This window comes from Cinclus cinclus, chromosome 3, assembly GCF_963662255.1.
Source record: "Cinclus cinclus chromosome 3, bCinCin1.1, whole genome shotgun sequence".
In the NCBI taxonomy this organism is placed as follows: domain Eukaryota; kingdom Metazoa; phylum Chordata; class Aves; order Passeriformes; family Cinclidae; genus Cinclus; species Cinclus cinclus.
The window spans coordinates 105,747,162-105,767,407 of NC_085048.1; the positions used below are offsets into that span (position 1 = coordinate 105,747,162).

Consider the following 20,246-nt stretch of genomic DNA (forward strand, 5'->3'; position numbering starts at 1 on the left):
AAACATCCCACCCTGAGGGAAGCTGGAACACAGGACACCCCAGCAGCATTGCACTGTGAGTGTGATTTCACTAAAAGCAGCATGGCGTGCACTGAGCAGGTTGTTGTTCAGAGGTGAAAGAAATGAAAAACTGTGTTGTTTGTGTGCTGTGCAACTTTTCTCTGAGCAACTGAAATCTTTGTGAGTCAATGCTCATTTGTTTTCCAGCGTGCTGCTGGTTCCCCTTGCAAAAAAAAAGGCAACTCTGTGTCAGGAGTTTTTCCTGAAAATATCACAAATTGCAGAGAATTTCAGGCCGTCTCTGGAGAGGTCATTCTGTTGAGAAACATTTATGTATCTCAGATTATGATGTCTCTATAGAGTCTCTGAGACAAAACATATCCTAAAGAGAAACAGAGTAATCATACAATAATTTAGGTGGGAAGGGGCCTCTGGAGTTCAGCTGATCCAAACCTTCATAGATGTTAGAAAGAGAAATGAAGAGGGAGGAGACCATGGAGTAAATAAATAGTCAGACCTATTGTAGCTCAGCTGAAAGCTATGCAAGCCACAGTTTCAGTTGTTACATATCTGGATATATATGGTTACCTACAGACTAACCTGTGAACCCTTTTTCTGTATAATTGGAGGTGTTACACACCCAAATGCACAGATGCTGTTCTGAGTGTAATTGAGAATTCAGCTGTGGTTTCTGATGGACTCTGCATGTTCAAACGTTCAGTCTCTGTTCCAGACACTGTCACTGGGGTTTCTAGCAGTGTTTGAGTATACCAGCTTTGTCTGTCAGAGGTGGCTGTGCCAGGTGTTGTGCACACCAGGTGATCAAAAGGCTCTTAGCAGTCTCTAGCAAAGACAGAGAAATGCTTTTTAATCCTAAACTGCCCTCTGCTCTGGTGCCTGCCTTCTGCAATTCTCAGATGTGCAAAACCTCGCTGAACTAGATTTTGTAACCAAGAATACATTCCCAAAGCAGACCAGATGAGTGAAAGTCATTACAATTCAGTAGCCAACAATTTACTCTTTGTGCAGTGTCACAAGTTCTGTTGAATGAGGACACTGTGAAATGCTCAGTAGTATCTTAGACATTTATCTAGGACACACTACACATGAGATTCTATATTAATAGCAAAGCCTTTTTTTAACATAATCCTTTAAATACCTTAGAGGTCATTTTTACTTTTGAAAAGCTACAGATTTTCCTGATATATACAACTTATTTGTTAGTTAGAAAAATTCTTGTCATAGAGTATCTTCTGCAGCAAATCGAAGAAGGAGAGATGACTGTCAAGGAGCTTGGAAGTTCACAGGATAAAGGAGGTTGTTTTGAGAAGCACAGAAAATTTTTTTTAATGAAAACTGTAGTGATTAGGGTCTACTTGCTAAAAATATGTAATGGTTGAGTTAGCTGCAGCACCAAGGAACAGGGACAAAACTTCCACTGTGAGCGTCAATCTGAATTCACCACTGTTACCTTCTATTTTAAAGGCACTTTTTGGGTAAGGCATTTTGGTCTGTACTTGGAAATCTTGAATTCCCTGACCATGTTTTGTGATGATAAAATTTTCCTCATTTGTCAGTATGTTTTCTTCACTTTTATTGGCCCCCAACAATCACACCAATTAATAATTGCAAGTACATTCACTGGCAACACAGCTGAACAAACCCAAGTGTGCTTGCCAGAAATGAGCACCTGATTGCACCTGGATTCATGTTTCCTATGCCCAGTTTCCAGCTGAGCTGTCTCCCAGCACAGATTCCACTTCCCATGCCTCTTTCCTTCCCCTCACACACATTTTTGATCTGAGCAGCTGGCAAAGGAAAAGTGAGAGGTCTTTGCTTTTCTTTCGTTGCTGTAGAAGTTTAAACTCAACCTCTGCAGGAAGTTCCACAGGTTTCTCACAGAGCAACAGTGAAATAAGCTACCCAGTAGTGAATTGTTTCAAACAAATAAATCAGCTTTTCTTCAGATTTCACATTACCTTGTCTGTTAATAGTCAGTGTAATCACATAAACAAAAAAAATGCTGAAGAACTGAATGAGGTTCTAGCATCCTTTCTGGATTTATTTACAAAGTTCCCATCATAAATATGACAGGAGTTCCTACCTTTACTTTTCTTGGTCAGTTCTTGCTTTCCAGCCTGGCTGGAGAAGAGCTGTTTTTGGGAATGGAATGCCTGCAGTGTGAGTTTTTCACCTTTCAATGAACACACTGTAAATCTCTGAGAGCATACAGGTAGTGAGGGTTGCCCTCTCTTCCCCTGCCAAGTGTCCTTTACAGACAAGAGGAACAATCCAAAGGAATTTGCAGAGAATTCTTTGGTAAGAAGTAATCTCAGCCTGAAATACCTCTTTTTCTCTGTAGAAATAAAAATAGACCATATAGATTCCTCTATCTCTCTACTTAGCAAATGCATTGTATTGCAAAAGACATGGCAATGAGAAATAGAAACCAGTTTATGTGAATATTAAAACTGCAAATTAGAAGGCTGGATTACAAAATGTTTTAAAAACAGCCCGAAAGCAATAATTCTTTTTTTTCAAAAGGAAAAATCATGTTTATTTTACCATTCTTTTAGCCTAGTGTGATGAATTATGGGAAGGGAAAATGCTTTTTAATGAGATTAAATTGCTTGATGTAGTGAAAATTATTCCTTATTTATTTAGTGATCCTGCCTCACATTTCTGCTTCGGTTTCTGAAAACAGATGTTTTATGTCCCAAACTGACAGGTTATATTAATAGTTCCTCAACAAGCTGTGATGCAGCATTTCACAGCATATAAAGACCAAGTCTCAAAATAAGATAATACCCTCTTCCCATGCAGTGGGGCACAGAGCCACCACAATTTAGGAATTCTGGCTGTATTTGTATTAAATGTTGATGATCTGTGTGGCAAGCATTGTTTTTATTAAACTAATGTACTGCAGACTGAGGAGAACTGCAAGGATAATCACATCTGTGTGTGTGTGTGTGTGTGTGTGTGTTTGTCACAGCTACAGCTTTTTCCTGTCACATGGTTCCTCTGATATAAGTGTTGACTAAATGAGGTTTTCCCAGATTTTATTGCAGTCATTCCTGCTTGATATAAATGACGTTGTTGGCACTGGTTTTCAATTGCATCATGTTTCTGCCTACAGTATCTCTCTCCTGTAATTCTAATAGGAATAGGCTGTTGAGACAGGAATTGTTTTGCAATATACGATGTGTCAGGGTCAGGCTGAAGGAAACCAGCAACAGGAGCAGCACAAAACAGTTGGATCAAAATCCATTTTGCCTCTATTGATGCAGCACAGGCTGATATTTTGCAAGTGTGGGATAATCATGGGGCAAAAAAAAAACCAGCTGTGGTATCCTGCCTCTTCATGTAATGTAATTGCCATCAAAGAAGGAGATGGAAGCAGCTGAAGGAACAAATCCAAAACTTCCCTGAGACTCCATGGCAACCGGCCCTTTGCAGGGACAGCAGGAAGCGGGGCCTGGCCATTTCAAAATAAAAATTGCTTTGAATGACCTTCTGTTTGCTGAGTCCTGGGTGCCTGCTGAAAACCTGATGGTCACAGGGACAGCTTCAGATGTTCACTGTGTAGTACAGTGCATGCTGCAAGCCTAAGCCTTTAATTGACTGGAGAGAAGGAAAAGATTGTGGAAAATGCTGAAATACTTGGATACCACAGATGTGTTGATGCAGCAGAATGGAGGTACTGTTTATATGTTATCCTTGGAGTGTAGTTACAAGAATGTAAGATCTTGGGAGTCAGAAGGATGTTCCTGTTCTGTGAGAATGGTGAATAATGGTAGTGCTGTGTGTATCTATGAAATTTAAAAGTAATCTTGTGTACACGTTTTGTTCACAGCAGAGATTTGAGGAGCTTTCTCCTGCCAGCACCTACAGTATTTCTAGCAAGATCTTATGGCTCTTCACTGAAATACAACCTTCACATCTGATGCAGCTAATGTATATTGTGCTGAAAAATGTCCCTGATGAGTTATATCTGCTTAAAATACTTTTTCTGAATAATACATGCTCCATTTCTTCCTGAAATTTACCCTGCACAAATGAGCCACCTGGGTTACCGCAGCTCTTAAGGATGTCTTCTTCTGTTGTTTTCTTTTAGATTGATTTTTAGATACAACACTTGCAGAATTTTACATTTAAAAACCAGGCTAAACTGGACCTGCAAATAGATTTAGTCTGTTAACTGGGAAAAATAATGTGAATTATCATGTGATTTCAGATTGACCACGGGGATGCACCATCTGAAGCTAACAATGAACCCAGGCCAACACCAGCAGAAAATGGGGTAAATTTCACTGCCTCACTCACACCAAAACCAGCAACTCAGGTTGTCCACAGCCAACCAGCACCAGGTAAAAAAAACCAAAACAACAAAACAAAGGAAAAAAAAAAAAGGTCCCATCTTTTCTAAATGAGTTTGGATAATAATTTTTCAAGTGCTTTGTGTTTAAAGAACAAAGGTGGGAACTTGTGTGTGTTTGTTTTGTCTGAAATAGGTAGAAACTTTTCTCTGCTTCAAATATACAAGGATCTTCTACTTAACAGGTGCATTAGTGGTGAAACTGAAATTCATTACAAGCAAGAAAACGTGCTGGGGTATTTTTGTTGTTGTTGCAAGTGCAGGAATCTCTTGGAATTGTTTTTACAACTATGTCTAATTCATGCACGTAGTGACGTCTTATTCCACACACAAAACACAGGCTCTTCAGTGTTTTGTGTTGATACATCTCATAAAGCAAATGTTTGTTAAAAACAGTGTTTATAATTTAAGGACTGCAGTCCCTACGGCATGATCTGACTGACTTCCAAGGAGCTGGATTCATCCTGTGTGCAGGAATTTTGCACTCATGTCATAATGTGGAATGTCTTGTACTGTCAGCCTAATGCCACTCGTATGACTTGTGTGAGTGGTATCAGAGAGTTCAATCCTTATCAGTAAAACAACACAGTTCAGGTGAATTTTTGGAAGGTCACCTTTCTCTGTTGGTCCAGAGGGTTGATGTTTTCATTTTGTTCCTCTCCTGCTCAAAAGATGGATTTTCTCCAGTGATTAATAACTGCCTGTGTCCGGATGTGTCCTGTGTCACCTGCCATGTTTTAATGCTCAGTCAAGCAGCACAGTCATGGCTGTTGTTTTAAAAGAATTAGAATTAAACATCTCTTTTACCTCTAGGTTCTGTGAAAGCACCTGCAAAGACAGAAGACCTTATCCAGAGTGTCCTCACAGGTAATAAATACACAAGTCACACTGCATGAATGATAATCTTTCTAGTCTAGAAAAGCTTTTTTTTTTTAATTAAATAGGCCACCTGGTTTAGGCATTTCTTTTAGTGATTAGGACTGCAATAACTCCTTGAAAACATACATGCCAAATGTTCTTCCTCAGGTTTGAAGTAAACAATGTTTGGGCACATCTCATGAGATGGGGTGCCAACAGAGAATTTTTTAGAGATTACTGTAGTTTCATGAATACCAAGTTACCATCTAACATAGAAAAAAGAGCAGCATGATTGTAAGAACAAAAGCTAAATTTGTTGTGAGTATAGTGAGTGGTAATGGAACCATTTTATCACAGTGTTTTCAAGCCAGTCAGCTTATTTCAGGTAAAACTACTCAGTTTATGCCGTATTTCCTTTACCCACAGTAAACAAGCAAGTTTTGTTTCATTCCTGCTCATGGCAATCCCTGGCTTCTCTGACTTAAATCCTACACTGCTGGAAAATTGAAGTGATTTTTGTTATTATCATTGCAGAAGTGGAAGCACAGACCATTGAGGAGCTGAAACAACAGAAGTCCTTTGTTAAACTTCAGAAGAAGCACTACAAGGAAATGAAGGACCTGGTAAAGAGGCACCACAAGAAAACCACCGACCTTATCAAAGAGCACACGGCAAAGTACAACGAGATCCAGAACGACTACCTGCGGCGGAGAGCAGTGCTAGAGAAAACTGCAAAAAGGGACAGCAAGAAAAGGTGGGTGAAACACAGCCTGCCTCATCAGTGTGCTGCTGGAGATGTTTACTCGGGCCTTCTTTTACACTAGAGAAATCATATGGAGGTGGCCGTGCACAGAAAAAAATCAAAAGCAGCAGATTCCAGGTTAATGGGGGAGGTGAGAGCGATGGCTCTGACTTAGAGCCTTGGAAAAAAACTCAGGCTACAGTAGAAGGCATCAAATGTAGAATGAGGGGAAAGAAGCACCTGGAGATTGTAAACATCTGGCTCCTGTTTAAATTACGATCAATCCTGAGCGCTTGGGAGTGTGTGAATGACTGCCTGAACTTTGCCTCTGCATGAACACTGCTTCTGTGCTTTCTCTTTCCAAGCCTAGCACCACGCTGTCTCTTTCTCTGTCCTGATACAATTTTTATATTTTTTACTTTTTAATTATTTCTTTTTATCAGTTTGAAATGCAAAGGCTGCAATGAATTCTTACTTACCTTTCCATAGTTATTGCCTTGTTCTTATGGTAAGGAATTGTATGTTGTTAAAGATCAATTTGTAACTCCTGGCAAAGCACATATCCACACATACAGCCAATCAGTGTCAGATACTTTTGCAACTGAACTTTTATTTCTCCCATTGGTGCATCCTTTTTGCCTTAACATTATTTATTTTTTAGAGTAGCTAGATAAGCACAAAAGTCCTCCTAACTTTTACATGAAATTGATATAGCTGCAATTCTTAAATATTATGATATTGATTGAACTGTAAAAAAAAATACTTTTTGGTAGGAGATGATCAGAGAAAAAAGCTGCAAGCCTGATCTGGCTGCCAACCTTGTTGACAGTACCTCTAAATGTAAGTGACTGGGACTCAGGCCATAACTTGTCCCTGGGCAGGAGCTTATTAATTTCTGCTTTCCTGACAACAGATTGTCATTGGGCTTAATAAGAGCTTGACACTCAAAATATATCTGTGTTCTGCTGGCCTTCACTGTTGCCAGTTTTCAGGCTTCCAGGTTGTCTACTTGAGTTTAACAAACTCCCTTTAATGACTGGCTGTCAACTGCAAGCTCAGGGATATTTTATCTGCAGTGTTTTCCATCACCAAAGTGTGTGACAGTGGCAGGCAAAACAACAGCACATTTCTATCTTTCCTCCTATTCACATTTAAGTAGAAAATCAAGCTGAATAAATAAAATGACTCATCTGTTTTAGAGCAAAAAAGAATTTGAGATTTTTTACTGTGTTGTGATCAGACTGCAAACCATTGATGATGTCAGGGAGTAAAACCCTGCAGTGTCCTACGTGGAGCTGCCACAGTGGGGTCAGAGATGTGAAGTTTTATGTGCAGATACAGACAGGTCTGGAGGTTAAGTTTTTAAAAAGGCGCAAATATGTTTTCAGGGATTTTCAAGCTTGCAAGTACATATTATCTCAAGCAGCAGACTTCTAATAGAGCACTGCATCCCAAGGAGAAAGGGAATTTTTATCTTTTTAAATTATTGCTGCAACTATTTGTCCTAACTGCGAAATATAAATCCCAACTTCACAGGAGTCCCTGTATCAGATGGCCATAAAAATGTGTTATCTCTGGTCAGAAGCAATCTCTGCTTTTTGCCCTTGTCTAAAATTGAGCCAAGATACAGTAAAGCCATTGTCTACAGGAAGTTTGAAATATTTATTTATACACATGCACAACTGTTTTTTGGTGTTGCTCTGAAGTTTCTTTAATGATCATGTCCCATAAAAACAGTCAGTATTTTAGCCAGTGTTTAGAAATAGGCCTGATTTCTTTTTTCCAAAATACAAGAGAAATGTCAGCTTTAAAATGTGTCGTGTAATGGCATAATATGCTGACTGTAATATTCATTAATGCTGTCTTCTGGCTTTGTAATGTTTAAATTACCCTCACCCATCACACTGACACCACTTAACCTCTTAGTAGGATATTCAAATACAATAAAAATACAAGACATAAAAGGAAGCTACCTTGGGATTCGTGTCCTCGGACGGATGATAGCAGGATCGCATTATTTCAGGTGAAGTAACTCTAAGTGACAGCAGCTGCACACTTGAACCTGGGAGAGAGAAGAGAGGCAGAGCCAGTTCTCTGCATTGTAATCTCAGCATATTTCTGAGGGGCAAACTCATTTTTCTCCCCATGTCAGTCCTCTCTGTTCAAGGTTTTGTTGTTTTGTCCGTCTCCTGCGCTGTTCTGACGTTTCCCAGGCAACTGATTTAGCACCTGAGCATGGCAGTAAATACAGTAGCAGAGGAGCAGGGACACAGCATAATCTTATTTTTTAAATGTGTTTTCCTTGGTCTTGGTTTAGTGCTGGCCTGAAAGTGATACTGGTTTTGCTGCTTATTTTTCTCTTGGCAGTTTAGTGTTACCTCCTTTCACGGTTACAACTGTCCTTCCTTCTGTTTTAAACAGGAGTAAAACAGACTGAAACTGTTCCTTAGTGTTGCTTTTTAGATTCCTTATTGTGTTTTTCCCTTGCTCCTGAGAGTTACCTGTCTGAGGTTTGCTCCCCCCTAGTGTGGGAACTTTCCTTGTGAAGTCAGCAGTCCAATGGAGCACTTTCCTGTGTGTGCTATGCATGGCATTTCCTGTAGGGGGGAGAAAACACCAAATAAAGGGATGTTCCTACCATGTGAAGCATTTTGTAAATGCAGATGTAACGTTTAGGTTTTGAATTTATTGCTGAATGCTTGCAGGGATGACTCAAGTTCCAAAATATTCTGCATTCACCCTTTCTGCTGAAGGCTCTGTAGCTTTGAAATCCAAGTTATGTCTGGAAGTGGATAAACAAGTTCCATGAGCATCTGTTCATGGGAAATCTTGGCAGTTGTGTTTATAGCTCACTCTTACTAAGTCTGGTTGACACCACCCTGGTGGGTCAGTTAGATGAAGTTTCAAAGCAGTAGCCATCCCATTAATAAATCATTAATAACTTATTTTAATTAAATTCTTGAACTTACTTGGGCTAAAATCACCAATATTCTTGCTCCGTGTGTGATGCTGAAGAACTTATTAATGGATTGCTTATAAATATCTGACTTTAAAAGGCAAATTTAAATAAATAAAGGCAGGGTGTAGATGTCTGGTGACCCTGTGGAGTGTGCTGTATCCTTGCAGGTCTGAGACGAGCAGCCCCGACCACAGCTCTTCCACCATTGAGCAGGAACTGGCTGCACTCGACTCTGAGATGACCCAAAAGCTTGTGGAGCTGAAGGAGAAGCAGCAGCAGCAGCTGCTGAACCTCAGGCAGGAGCAGTATTACAGTGAGAAGTACCAGAAACGGGAGCACATCAAGCTGGTAGGTTTGTGGTGTCGAGCTCAGGGTGAGCACTGACAGCACCAGGACAAATTCTCATTAACTGGGGCTTCCTCCTACTTGGAGTCCCTTCAAGAGCTTCACTTTCTGTGTTCTGCTGCAGCTTCAAGGGGCTGTTGTGTTCAACAGCTTGGAAGGCCTGTCCAACAGAGTGGAAGGCACAAAGGCAACAGGATTATTGCTACCTCTGGTTACATAACTCTCATTTTACTGCAGCTTTTGGATGAGGCTCCTCTTTTGTTCTGCCACTTCTTCAAACCTGCAACACACAAGGAGGCAGGATTAGCCAGCAAATAAATCAAAACAGAATGAAAATAAATTCAAACATTCCCCGGGACAAAGGGTTGTGCCAAAGAGTATTCCTGTGACAGATGAATGCTCTAAGGAGATGCAGGACATATTCTGTATATGGTGAAGAAATATTTTGCATTCATTGGTCCAAGTCAGCTTTATTTTTACAGCTGGAGTTTAGCTGACAGCTACAGCAAGATCATAAGCCCTCTGAGCTGAAATAGAGGAGCTTGGGCAGATGGAAGCTGATGCTAGTGGATATTTGTAGGCAGAAATGAACATTTTTAAAGGAGTTATGGGAGTGCAAGCTGTTTCTCAACTCCAGACAGTCCCCTCTTGCAGTTTTTTCTATTACCTGATGTTTTGCCTCACTCCTTTTGGGTGAAGTGATTTGTCTCCTCTGCTCTGCCAGCCAAAAAGAGCAGGTCAGAAGAGTGATTTGTGTGTGGATATTGCTCAGGAAGGCCCCTGCACAGACTGATTTCCATGGATCACAGCACAATGCTGTGATGTTTATCCCCATCCCTGTGTGAATCACAGCTGCTCCAGGGTGGATGTATGGAGACAGTTACCTGCACCACAGGGGGACAGTCCCCATCCCAGTAACAGCTGGTGGCTGCATCTCAGAGATTTGAATTTTTATAATAAAGAACCATTTTAGACCCACATAGTTGGGCTTATCTCATGAGGTAACTCGTTTCTCATTCCAAACTGGGAAATGGCATTTCTCAAAGCAAAGCTGTATTTCTGGCATTATCCTCTTAAGTGGTGGCACAGTAAATTCATTTTTTAGCACAGAACTTTTTGGGTAGTTTTCCCTCTGAGCTATGCAGGAGTTACAGTCCAATTAGGATTTGCCTTTCAGCTGGGAGACTTTCTGATGGCTTTCTTTCAGGAAGGACACTATTGTTGGTACCTTTCTACTTTTATCTAAGGAATGAAAAGTTGGATCAGACCAGCTTTGCCTTGTTATAGATTCCTGTTTCATCACCCTGAGAGGGTGATTTTACAAAATCAGACTTAACCTAGAAGGGTGATCAAACCAAATGGGTCCCATTCCCCACTTTATTCATTGTTTGTTGAATTAGCACAGGAGCCCTGCCCATGACTCCTCTCCTGTCAGCATCCCCTCCACAGGCATAGCTTTTGTTACTGGTTTGGGCACAAAGGGGATTGAACCCACAGCAGATTTCAAACCAAAGACTCAGAGCTTTTTCATTCTGTGACCAAAATGTAGGTTATGCTTCTCTGTGCTTGGCTTTCATAGCTGTCACCCCTGATTTTCAACATCCCCCCTACCACCCCAAAATCCAAAGCATTCCTTGTAATAATCCTCATTACAAGAAGAACATTTTCAGCCCTCACAGAAAAACCTGGATATTCAGTGACACAGGAATTCAGTTGGCAATTAGCGTACTCTAATTTCAATTTGTGACCCCTTTTGATTTTTCGCAGGCATTTTCATTCCTAGCAGAGGTAAAACACCTAAAATATACTTTGGTTTTACATTTAATATTGTGAAACTGTATCACCTTGATGTACAGAAAAGTAGCACTCTCTGTGTGAGTTGGATATGCACCATTCTGGCTGAACTCCACAATTAATGTGTTTATACTGATAATTATGTATATATACAGACTTTTGATTGTTGGTAAGTAATCTGTGAATGGCGTAACACTTTTGTGTCTGCTGCAGACTTTTGAGGAAATTAAACTGCCTGTATGATGTTTAGCAAAAAATACCTGTTTTTATTGCTTGGGATTTTTTTTCTAGCTAATTCAGAAGCTGACAGATGTAGCAGAGGAGTGTCAGAACAACCAGCTAAAGAAACTGAAAGAAACATGTGAAAAGTAAGTGCTGTTCCCTTTATCATTGATTGCTGCTCCTTGTGGGATTTGTTTAGATACTTTTGGAACTTTCCTTTATATTTCATACTTTAGAGAAAAGAAAGAACTGAAGAAAAAAATGGACAAGAAGAGACAGGAGAAGATCACAGAAGCAAAGTCCAAGGATAAAAATCAAATGGAAGAGTAAGTGTATCCCTAGATCCGTATCCTTATACAAGATTTTTCACGGCTGATAAGTCAAAGGAGGGTCTTGACCATAAATCCAAGGCCGCCTTTAGTCAGACCTCTTCAGAATCCTTTTCCTGATAATAATTTCATTTCCTGGGGCTAATCCAATCTCCTGTTCTGAGAGCAGGGAGAGCCTGGGCCAGCAGCAGAGGTGCTGCTGTGTGGAGTGGGCTTGTTCCTGGGAGAACTTTATGGAGCAGTTCCCCAAAATGCTGTTCATCCAGGCACTGTTCCTCTGAGTACAAATAGCCTTAATGCTCCTATTCCTGCAGGGCTGGATTTCATCTTAACTTGGGTTTCTATTTGTGAGCTGTCTTTTCTTCTTAACTCCATTAAAGCTGCTCTCCAGAAGAAATGGCAGCACCATACTGTGACCTTTACTCTGCTTTTGGGATAAACTTCCCTCAGACACTGCTAATGATCCTCCACTGGTGACACTTTGAGGGGGAGACAGGGGAAAGCTGAGCTCTGAGGGTGCAATGTCCCTGTGCAGGCACAACAATACTAATTCCATTTATGCACCCCCAGACAACACAAATTGCAGTTGTACAAGTTGACTATGTTCTTCCCAAGGGCAGACTACCTAGGTTTGTTTGTCTTCCTTAATTTGTTTTGGCAAGCAGCTCAAAAAGAAAATGGGGCGTTTTAATCTTGCACTGCTATTCTTGTTACCAGTCTTTACTTTAGAGCAGTTAGAAATACAGGAGGAGCAAACAAAACAAACAAAAAAAAGAAACCCTCTAATATTTGAGTTTTACCAGGTAACAAAGGCACAACTGTGTTTGGTTTTCTGCAGGTAAAAGGGTTTACACAGGTTTTGGAGCCTCTCAAGAGAGAATCTGTGTTTGGTAACACTGAAAGGAAATCAGATACACACAGTGAAGTATTTCAGGTAGTTTAAGAATCAACACATTAAAAATTTCAGTAAACATCCTATAAAAAAAGATGAGAATAATGTATTATGAAAAAGAGGGAGAAATGCTTAATATAGTTAGAGCTGTTCAGAGGGCATGGAATTCACATTAGAAAAAAGCAGTTGGCTGTTACGGAAATGGTGCAGCAGTAAAAATCAATTGCAGCAGGAAATGATTTGCTGAGAGGTAAATGAGGCACTAGTGAGAAAGGCTCAGGGACAGACAAGTAGCAGTTATTTTTTCTTTCCCTTTCAATTTTTTTTCTCATTTTTCCCAAGAACTTTCCTCTGTCAGGCTTTTCAAAGAGCCCTTGAGAGAGGTGAGATAGGAACTCCATGATAGTTAGCTTTCCCCTGTCCGTGACACAGCTTGTCCTCACTCTGGGAGTAGGGCAGAGAGGTGTGAGACCTTCTGGTGAATCCCTTTTGAGTCACTCTAGCTACAGTGCACTTCATCTAAAGCTTTTGCACAAGTTTGGGAAGGAATATTGCACAGAGATAATGATCCATTGTTTTAATTGTTGCTAATGTTTTAACATCCAGCAAGCGCTTGCCTAAATCTTCCTGATTTTAGTGCCACCTGAGGAGCAGTTCACTGGTCTTGGGTGACACAATCAGAATTTGGAGTAACTGTCCTGAGACTGATCAACTGAAGTAGCCACAAATTGTTATTTTATGAGTGTTTACCTCTCTGGGGGTTCCTGTGTTCTGCCTTTGACTGATGGTTACCAAATAACTCTCAGTGTGCCATAAAGTTCCATTTCCCCTGAGTTCTGCTCTGTCAGAGGCTGCTCCTCTGCCACACCGTGGCACTGTGCCTCTGCTCAGGGTTCTGCAGCTCCCAGGCTGCCATTCGGGACTGTGGGAGCACCACCAGCACTTGGAAAACATGCCATTATCCTGTGGGAAAAACCTGCTGGGGAAGAGCAGGGGGATGTTGAGCAGGTCATGGGGAAGTCTGAGCCCTTCGTGCAATAAAGGTGCAGCCTGGTGCATGGACACGTTCAGGGAGTGCAGAAAAGTTAGTTAGGCAGATCCTTAAACATGGCCTTGATTAGGCAAAGAGTTGCAGGGAGTTAAAATACATCAGTGTGATCTTACTGACTCCTATAACTGTTGGGATGCTTCCACCAGGGAGAAGACGGAAATGATCCGGTCCTACATCCAGGAGGTGGTGCAGTACATAAAGAGGGTATGTCAGGCCAAGGGTTTATGCTGCATCTGGGGGAATAAAATGTCACCTTTCATTTTTTTATTATGTTCAACTGCAGATTTTAGGCTTCATAAAGATTCTGCACCTGCTGACTTTTAGCAGATGCAGTATAGACTTTGCTTCACATTCCAGTTAAAGGAAAACTGGGATTTCAGACAGCTCCTCATTAATTGTTAGTCAGCATTTGGGGGATGGTGCTGAGAAGGGAAGATTTTAATACAATTTAATCTCTGAATATCCTGTGTATATTCATGGAAAATGCACCCATTTTTTTAATGGGCTTGCTGTCTCACGAATGCAAAGATGGCAGAGGAAAGTCAATGAACATTTAATTGCAGAGTATATTTTAACTTTAATTGCATTTGTACAATTACTGAAATATAAAAAGCATTCTGTGAGTTCTGTGAACACAAATTAAAGAATTCCATTACAGTTGTTTGCTTTTCTGAAGCTATGGGTGGTTCACACCAGGCTGAAATCGTGCACTGCAGTGCTTTGGGTATAAAATCACTATGGAATGTGTGCAGCCATTGAATTTTCCTCTTAATTTCAATGCAAAGATAGGTTCAAAAGTTGGCTCATTTTTGCTTAGAAGAGCCTTGATTTAGGAAGCAACCTAAAGAATTAGCAAATAAAGTATGTTTTATTTCTGAGTGCATTATGCAGTGAAGCACAAAATTTATAATTTAATGACATTGGAAGTCTGTAGCAAGTCCTTTAGGCATTTCTGACCCTGAATCTTACATGTGAAATCTGGTATTTCATTTCCACACCCAACTGTTGAACAGTTGTGCTCAGGGATGCTCGAGGCAGTGGTGTGTAATTTTATATTGGAATTGTTCATTTTGATGATCATGTTTAAATTTTGATGGGTGGAATGTTTTTTGGGGAGGAGGTGGGAGAGTGAGGATGTGCAATCTATGAAAAAAAATATTCTCTGCTCTTTTCTGACAGCTAGAAGATGCTCAGAGTAAAAGGCAGGAGAAACTTGTAGAAAAACACAAAGAGATTCGTCAGCAAATACTGGATGAAAAGCCTAAGGTAAAGAGTTTTTGAACATATGTTACACTGCTAAAATTGTCCTTCAGGAGAGAAAGAGCTCTTGCAGCAGGTAGGCTGATGTTTAAGCATGAGAGAATCCATTGACAGCATCAGAGCCACCCTCACTGACACTCAGGGCGAGAGAAGTCAAGCAGCAGCCTGGTGTGGGCACCATCTCAGATCAGATGTAATGGCACGAGGGTTATTTTTCAGCACTCAGGCTGTTCAAAAGCTGTCACTGTAAAAGGCGCTGTGACCAGAAGAGTGTGCCCTTCCCTCCCCTGTGCCTGAGCTGCACAGAAGCAAAACACAGTTCCCATTGAAAGGAAAAAGAGATATCTCTTTAGTATGCTACCCCCAGGTCCTGCTGACCATCCACCAGGATGGATTTCCGTGGGAAACAATGAGCTATTTTACAATAATAGTGCTTTGTATTCTACATTGCTTGCTGGATTTCCTCTCTTTGATTGTATGCACTGCATCTACATGTAACATTTTGAAATGCATGTTTTGATCCTTAAGCCTGGGGGCTCACTCTGCTCCAAGTGGAGGTGGTGGCAGTTTTGCCACCAGCTTCAGTGGAGAAGGTTCAGAGTCCTGCACTTATACCTCATTTTCCTGTAGGAAGACCTAGGTATAATCAGACTTCCACATGGAGGGAGACTTGTTTTCAACAGGGTTCATATCCAAGTGTAATTCTTCACAGCCCACAGTGTCACGTCTGCTTTCATTTTTTCTGCTCTTGCTGAAACGTGTGTCTTTGGCTTCAGTCCTCATTACTTGTCTGTGTCCACAGTCCCAATGTTTCTGTGCTTGTGTTACAACTTGAATTCTAGCATTGGCTGTGAGTTAATCAGTCTTGTCATGTCATCTCTGTGAAGTAGCCAGAGAATAAATTAGGCTGAGGGCTGAATAGCCAGAAGTTTACAATAGTCTGGGAAAATAAAAATGTTTGCATTTCCAGTTTTCTACTCATCCTTTTAAAATAGTATTTATTAATAAGCTGGAACTTTTTGGTGTTGTGGCATCTGGGTGTAAAAAGTATACGTATTTTTATGTTTGGTGCTGTAGGATCATGGCTTGTGAAATGGAATTTAAACACTGGAATTTAAAATGCCAGAGAATAATCAGTTAGTGCTTCTAACACCAGCCTTCCTTGGATCCTCTGGCACTCATTATTCTGTTTGGCTGCGTCATTCCTTTTTTTTTTTTTCCTTTATTTTTTATTTTTAATATATTGATGTACTGAGGAGTAGCACAAAGCACTGGAAATTTGTCACCGAGGACTTGAGCTGAATTTTGAAAGGTGCTAGGCCAGCCATGTTTGACTATTTTATCAGTTCTCTCTCTGCCCAGTGTTAGGTCCTGGCACAGAGCAGCTCCATATCCCTGTCCCCCCTGCCTCTGGCCACACTGCCAGCTCCTCACCCTGCCCTCCCCATCCCTCCTTGCAGGGATGTGCTCACAGGGCCTGGCTCCAGGGATTTTTCACTTTCCCACACACTGAAACGGGCACTGTGCTGAATTTATGATGGTATGTGCCTCCTGCTTGCTTGAGAAGGTTTAAGGAAAACATAATTACTCATTTTATTAAGTCTCTTTTTATGTTTTGCTCTGTGTCCATATTTCATAGCCATATTTGCCTCCTCAGTGACAGGGCGGATGATATAAAATAGATCAAATGATTTCCCAGCTGAGCAGAGCTGATGTGTTTTGTGCAGGCAGCAGCCTTTCTGGGGGCTGCTTTTTCAACAACCCAGGCTCTTCTGCTTCAAACACCCACTGAAATTTATGCTGGCTGTGTTAAAAGGCTTTTCTGGCAGCATCAACTCAGCCCCAAACAGAGAGTTTAATATATTAAGAGGGAAAGAATTTTCAGTATTCTCACCAATAATTCCACTGGAGACAGATCTGCTGTCATCCATCACTGCCATTTTGTTATTTATTAGTACCTCACAGTTTCTTGTGTTCTGACTCTGCTCAGAGCTCTTGCCCAGCCAAGAGCTGGAGGATATCGTGTCACCGAGTGTTGCCAACACACTGCCTTAACCTTTCACATTTTGTTGGCTTTTCTCAAAGAATGAGTTAGCAGCTTCCTCTCTTGTGGTGTGTGCAGGGCACCAGGAGCAAATTTGCCTTTGACTGCTGTCGTTTTAGGCAACAGGTTTTAGAAACTGCACAAACTGGATGCAGAGTAGTTCCCTGTCCTAGAGGCTTTTTTGTTTTGTTTTGTTTTGTTTAAAATACCACATGGTTAGCTGAAAGTGCTTAACTCACGACTGATTTATACCCCTAAGCTCAGCCTCATATACATAATTTCTTTCTAGTGTTTGGATGTAAGATTGTTTTGCAGCTTTCATCTGCAGGACTATTGTATAAGAAGCAGCTTTTTGGCTCCTATGAGAGTTGGAGACTTCCTGGACTGGTACTTTCAGGCAAAAGGTTGGAAAGAGCTTCTTGTGGTCCTGCAGGAGTCAAGGCAGGTACTGACTTTAATGAGCCCAAAAGGTGGTTATGTGTCTGTGTAGGTGATGACAGTATCTTTGTGACAAACTGATCTGTGATGCTGCAGAAACTGAGTGTTAAAATCAGGTCTGTGTGTGTGTGGAACCAGACCAGCCCCTCCCACAAACATGCTTGGGGAAGGAGACTGTCACCTGTTAAGAAGTCAAATACTGACTTGCCTCTGGGTAAAAACTCCCTAACTTGCCATTTTTGTGAAATCATATGGGAAACAAAATTAATTCCCTCCTGGTTTTTCCTAACAGCATCATTACCAAGCAAGGCCATACTGTATTTTCTTTTCTCTTACTCCTTGTTTTTCCTTACACTATCTACTGACAGCTCTATTATCAGCAGCAACTTGTATTTTCTTTTTCTCCCATCCTACTTCTTTGTCTTCTCCTCTTAGTCACTGATACACATTAAGCTTGTCCCGTTCTTATCTTCTTCCACCCGGGCATCTCTCCTGCCTGCTTTGGAGGCTGCTGCAGACAGCCAGCTCTGTACACTGCATTATGTCAGAGCAGGGTGTGATTTTGGATCATGCATTCCAGCACGTCTGGCACACGACATTTGAGCACAGAGAGCATCCAGGATGGGCATGGCCGTAGCCATGTCTCAATTGCTTTGTCCTTTGCAGCTTGTGCATCAAATTAAACACAAATCAACTGCATTTCCTTCCCCCTGAACCCTTGCCTCCAATTCCACTGTAATTACAAAAATCAATGCACATGAGACATGACAAGGAATTAATTATTTTTCTGAGAATCGAGTCAGTTACAGTAAATAGATCCAAGCCTCCTCTAATTGGAATCAATGAGACTTTTGTTACCCGTGCTTGTGGGTCAGAGCTACACTTACATCTCAGTGTAATACTGAGACTCCTGTGCTCTTGCACTCAGCTCCTGCTCTCAGCTGAGTTGTCTGGATTCTTTTGGCTCCAGTGGACCATGTTCTTACAACCCTAGCTGTCAAGGAAGGTGTAATTCATGTGGTTCCTCAGCTTGCAGCCCATGTTTCTGCCCACAGCTGCTCTACTCTGCACAGCCCCAGCGTAGCCAAGGCTGCCAGGTGGTCTGGGCTCCTGGAGGGATGTGGAAAATGGCACAATTCAGGGTGGGGCTTTGTGGGAAAAGGTGCAACGGTACAGAGGTATCAGGAGGTGGACAGACTTTGTTCTAAGCATTGCACCCCTGTGGTCTTTCAAGTGAATGGAGAGAATATACAGCCTTAATGTATGAAATTCCTTCTTCTCCTCAAAAAGTGTAATGAAAACAATTTTTTAAAATTATTAATCTGTTCTTGTTAATGGAAAATACAAGCACCTGATGCATACTAACTCACTTTCCTACATTTATTATTTCCCAGTTTGGCACGAGTTATTAATTGCACCCCATGGGAATTGACACTTCCACATCCAATCAAAAATTAACATTATTAAGTGTACCTGAAAAATTCATGTATCAGAATGATACATTTTCCAGTTGCAGAGCAAAATTAACAAGATGCTGACCTTTTACAGCAGTAGAGCCTCTTGTAACTCTGCAGCTTTGATGCTTTAGGTGAAACTCTGTGGTCACCTAGTGAAGGTGATGTTGAGTTAAATGGAGCTATTGCCTTCAGGGGGGTCAAATAGCAAATGTGTCCTGCAGCACTTCCAGAAGATATTTCAGCTGCCCTCAGAGCCACTCTCTGGAAGGGAGCAGCCCTTAGGAACTTTAATGAGTATTCCAGTGTCTCTTCAGCTCCCTGTTAACTCATAACAACAATGCTCTGTCCACCACAATCCCCTTTTTATCCTTGACACCTCTGCAGGAAGCCAAGCTGTCTTTTGGGCAAGCTGCACTTAATTCAAACACTTCCAGATGCATTCCAGTTTAACCACAGGCAGCTCTTCAAGAATTTTGGGGATGGAGTTTGGAGGAAAAGGTTATTTCAGTTTATTGGGATTCATGGGACTTGTCTGGATTCGGATTGGACACAGGAAAGTAAAAATTAGTATTCAGACTCATGGCAAAAAAAAAAATCATAGCAGTTACCTTGTAGCCAATGTAATATTTGAAAAGTTCTTCTTTTGTTTTTCCCTGTTTAAGTAAAAAAATATTTTGTTATTTCATTCAATTTTAACATTTCCAAAGTTTAAAAAGAAGTCTGTCTTCAATCTGTGGCTGCTAAGTAAAATGACTTATGGTATTATCTGCCAAAAAAGCAGAGAATTAAGAGGATTGAAATAATTTATTGTTTGTTTCACTGTTCAGCTTTGGGTTTTGGTGCTTGTGTAGTCATCAGAGGGAAATAATAAAATGTTTCTTTACCTCATTAAGTGGGCAACAGCACGGAGAAATGAATGGAATTTTCATAGCCTCAGTGACTAAGAAATATTTGAAAGGAATATTTAAAAGAAAATCACACAAAAGTGAGATTTACAAATTTTTGTGTGACTTGACCTGGCATCTTCCCACTTCTGAATCAGAGCTTGTGTTTAAATTTTGGGGTACAGTATTCATGGCCCATCCCTGCAGGATCTTGGCTCTTTGCTCAGCACCTCTCAGCATCCAGCCCCATGTGACAGTCAGCCCAAACTTTGAATAGCTGAAGCCCTGATGTGATTTAAATCTTGTACTGGTGCAGTTGCTAAGCTGTCCCAAATTGCTGAGTATTGCTTTGGGGAAGTTAGAGTGGTCCCATTTTTTTTCTGTTTCTCCCTATAGAATAAATACTACAGAATGCACTTTCAGCGATGTAAATGCACTTTCCAGCCTGTAAACTTGAGTAGTAAATAATCTCACTTCACTCATTAAAAATAAATAGGCTGACCTTTATCCTATGCCAGTTTTATACCAGTAAAACTTCCTTAAGTTCTCTGAAGTGACTGACACATCACAGGCCTGAGACCAAAACAATTCAGTCT

General features: G+C 40.9%; 1 protein-coding gene across 1 annotated transcript in view; it reads left to right on the forward strand.

Moving 5' to 3' along the window:
* The window catches only part of PLCB1 (phospholipase C beta 1), a 335,098-nt gene that overhangs the window by 262,559 nt on the left and 52,293 nt on the right, over positions 1 to 20,246 (forward strand). Inside the window, exons 24-31 of the mRNA XM_062490621.1 lie at positions 4,235 to 4,367; positions 5,189 to 5,242; positions 5,768 to 5,987; positions 9,102 to 9,282; positions 11,365 to 11,441; positions 11,532 to 11,621; positions 13,714 to 13,771; positions 14,747 to 14,833. Coding sequence (XP_062346605.1) covers positions 4,235 to 4,367; positions 5,189 to 5,242; positions 5,768 to 5,987; positions 9,102 to 9,282; positions 11,365 to 11,441; positions 11,532 to 11,621; positions 13,714 to 13,771; positions 14,747 to 14,833 — 900 coding nt within the window. The remainder of the gene's footprint in view (positions 1 to 4,234; positions 4,368 to 5,188; positions 5,243 to 5,767; positions 5,988 to 9,101; positions 9,283 to 11,364; positions 11,442 to 11,531; positions 11,622 to 13,713; positions 13,772 to 14,746; positions 14,834 to 20,246) is intronic.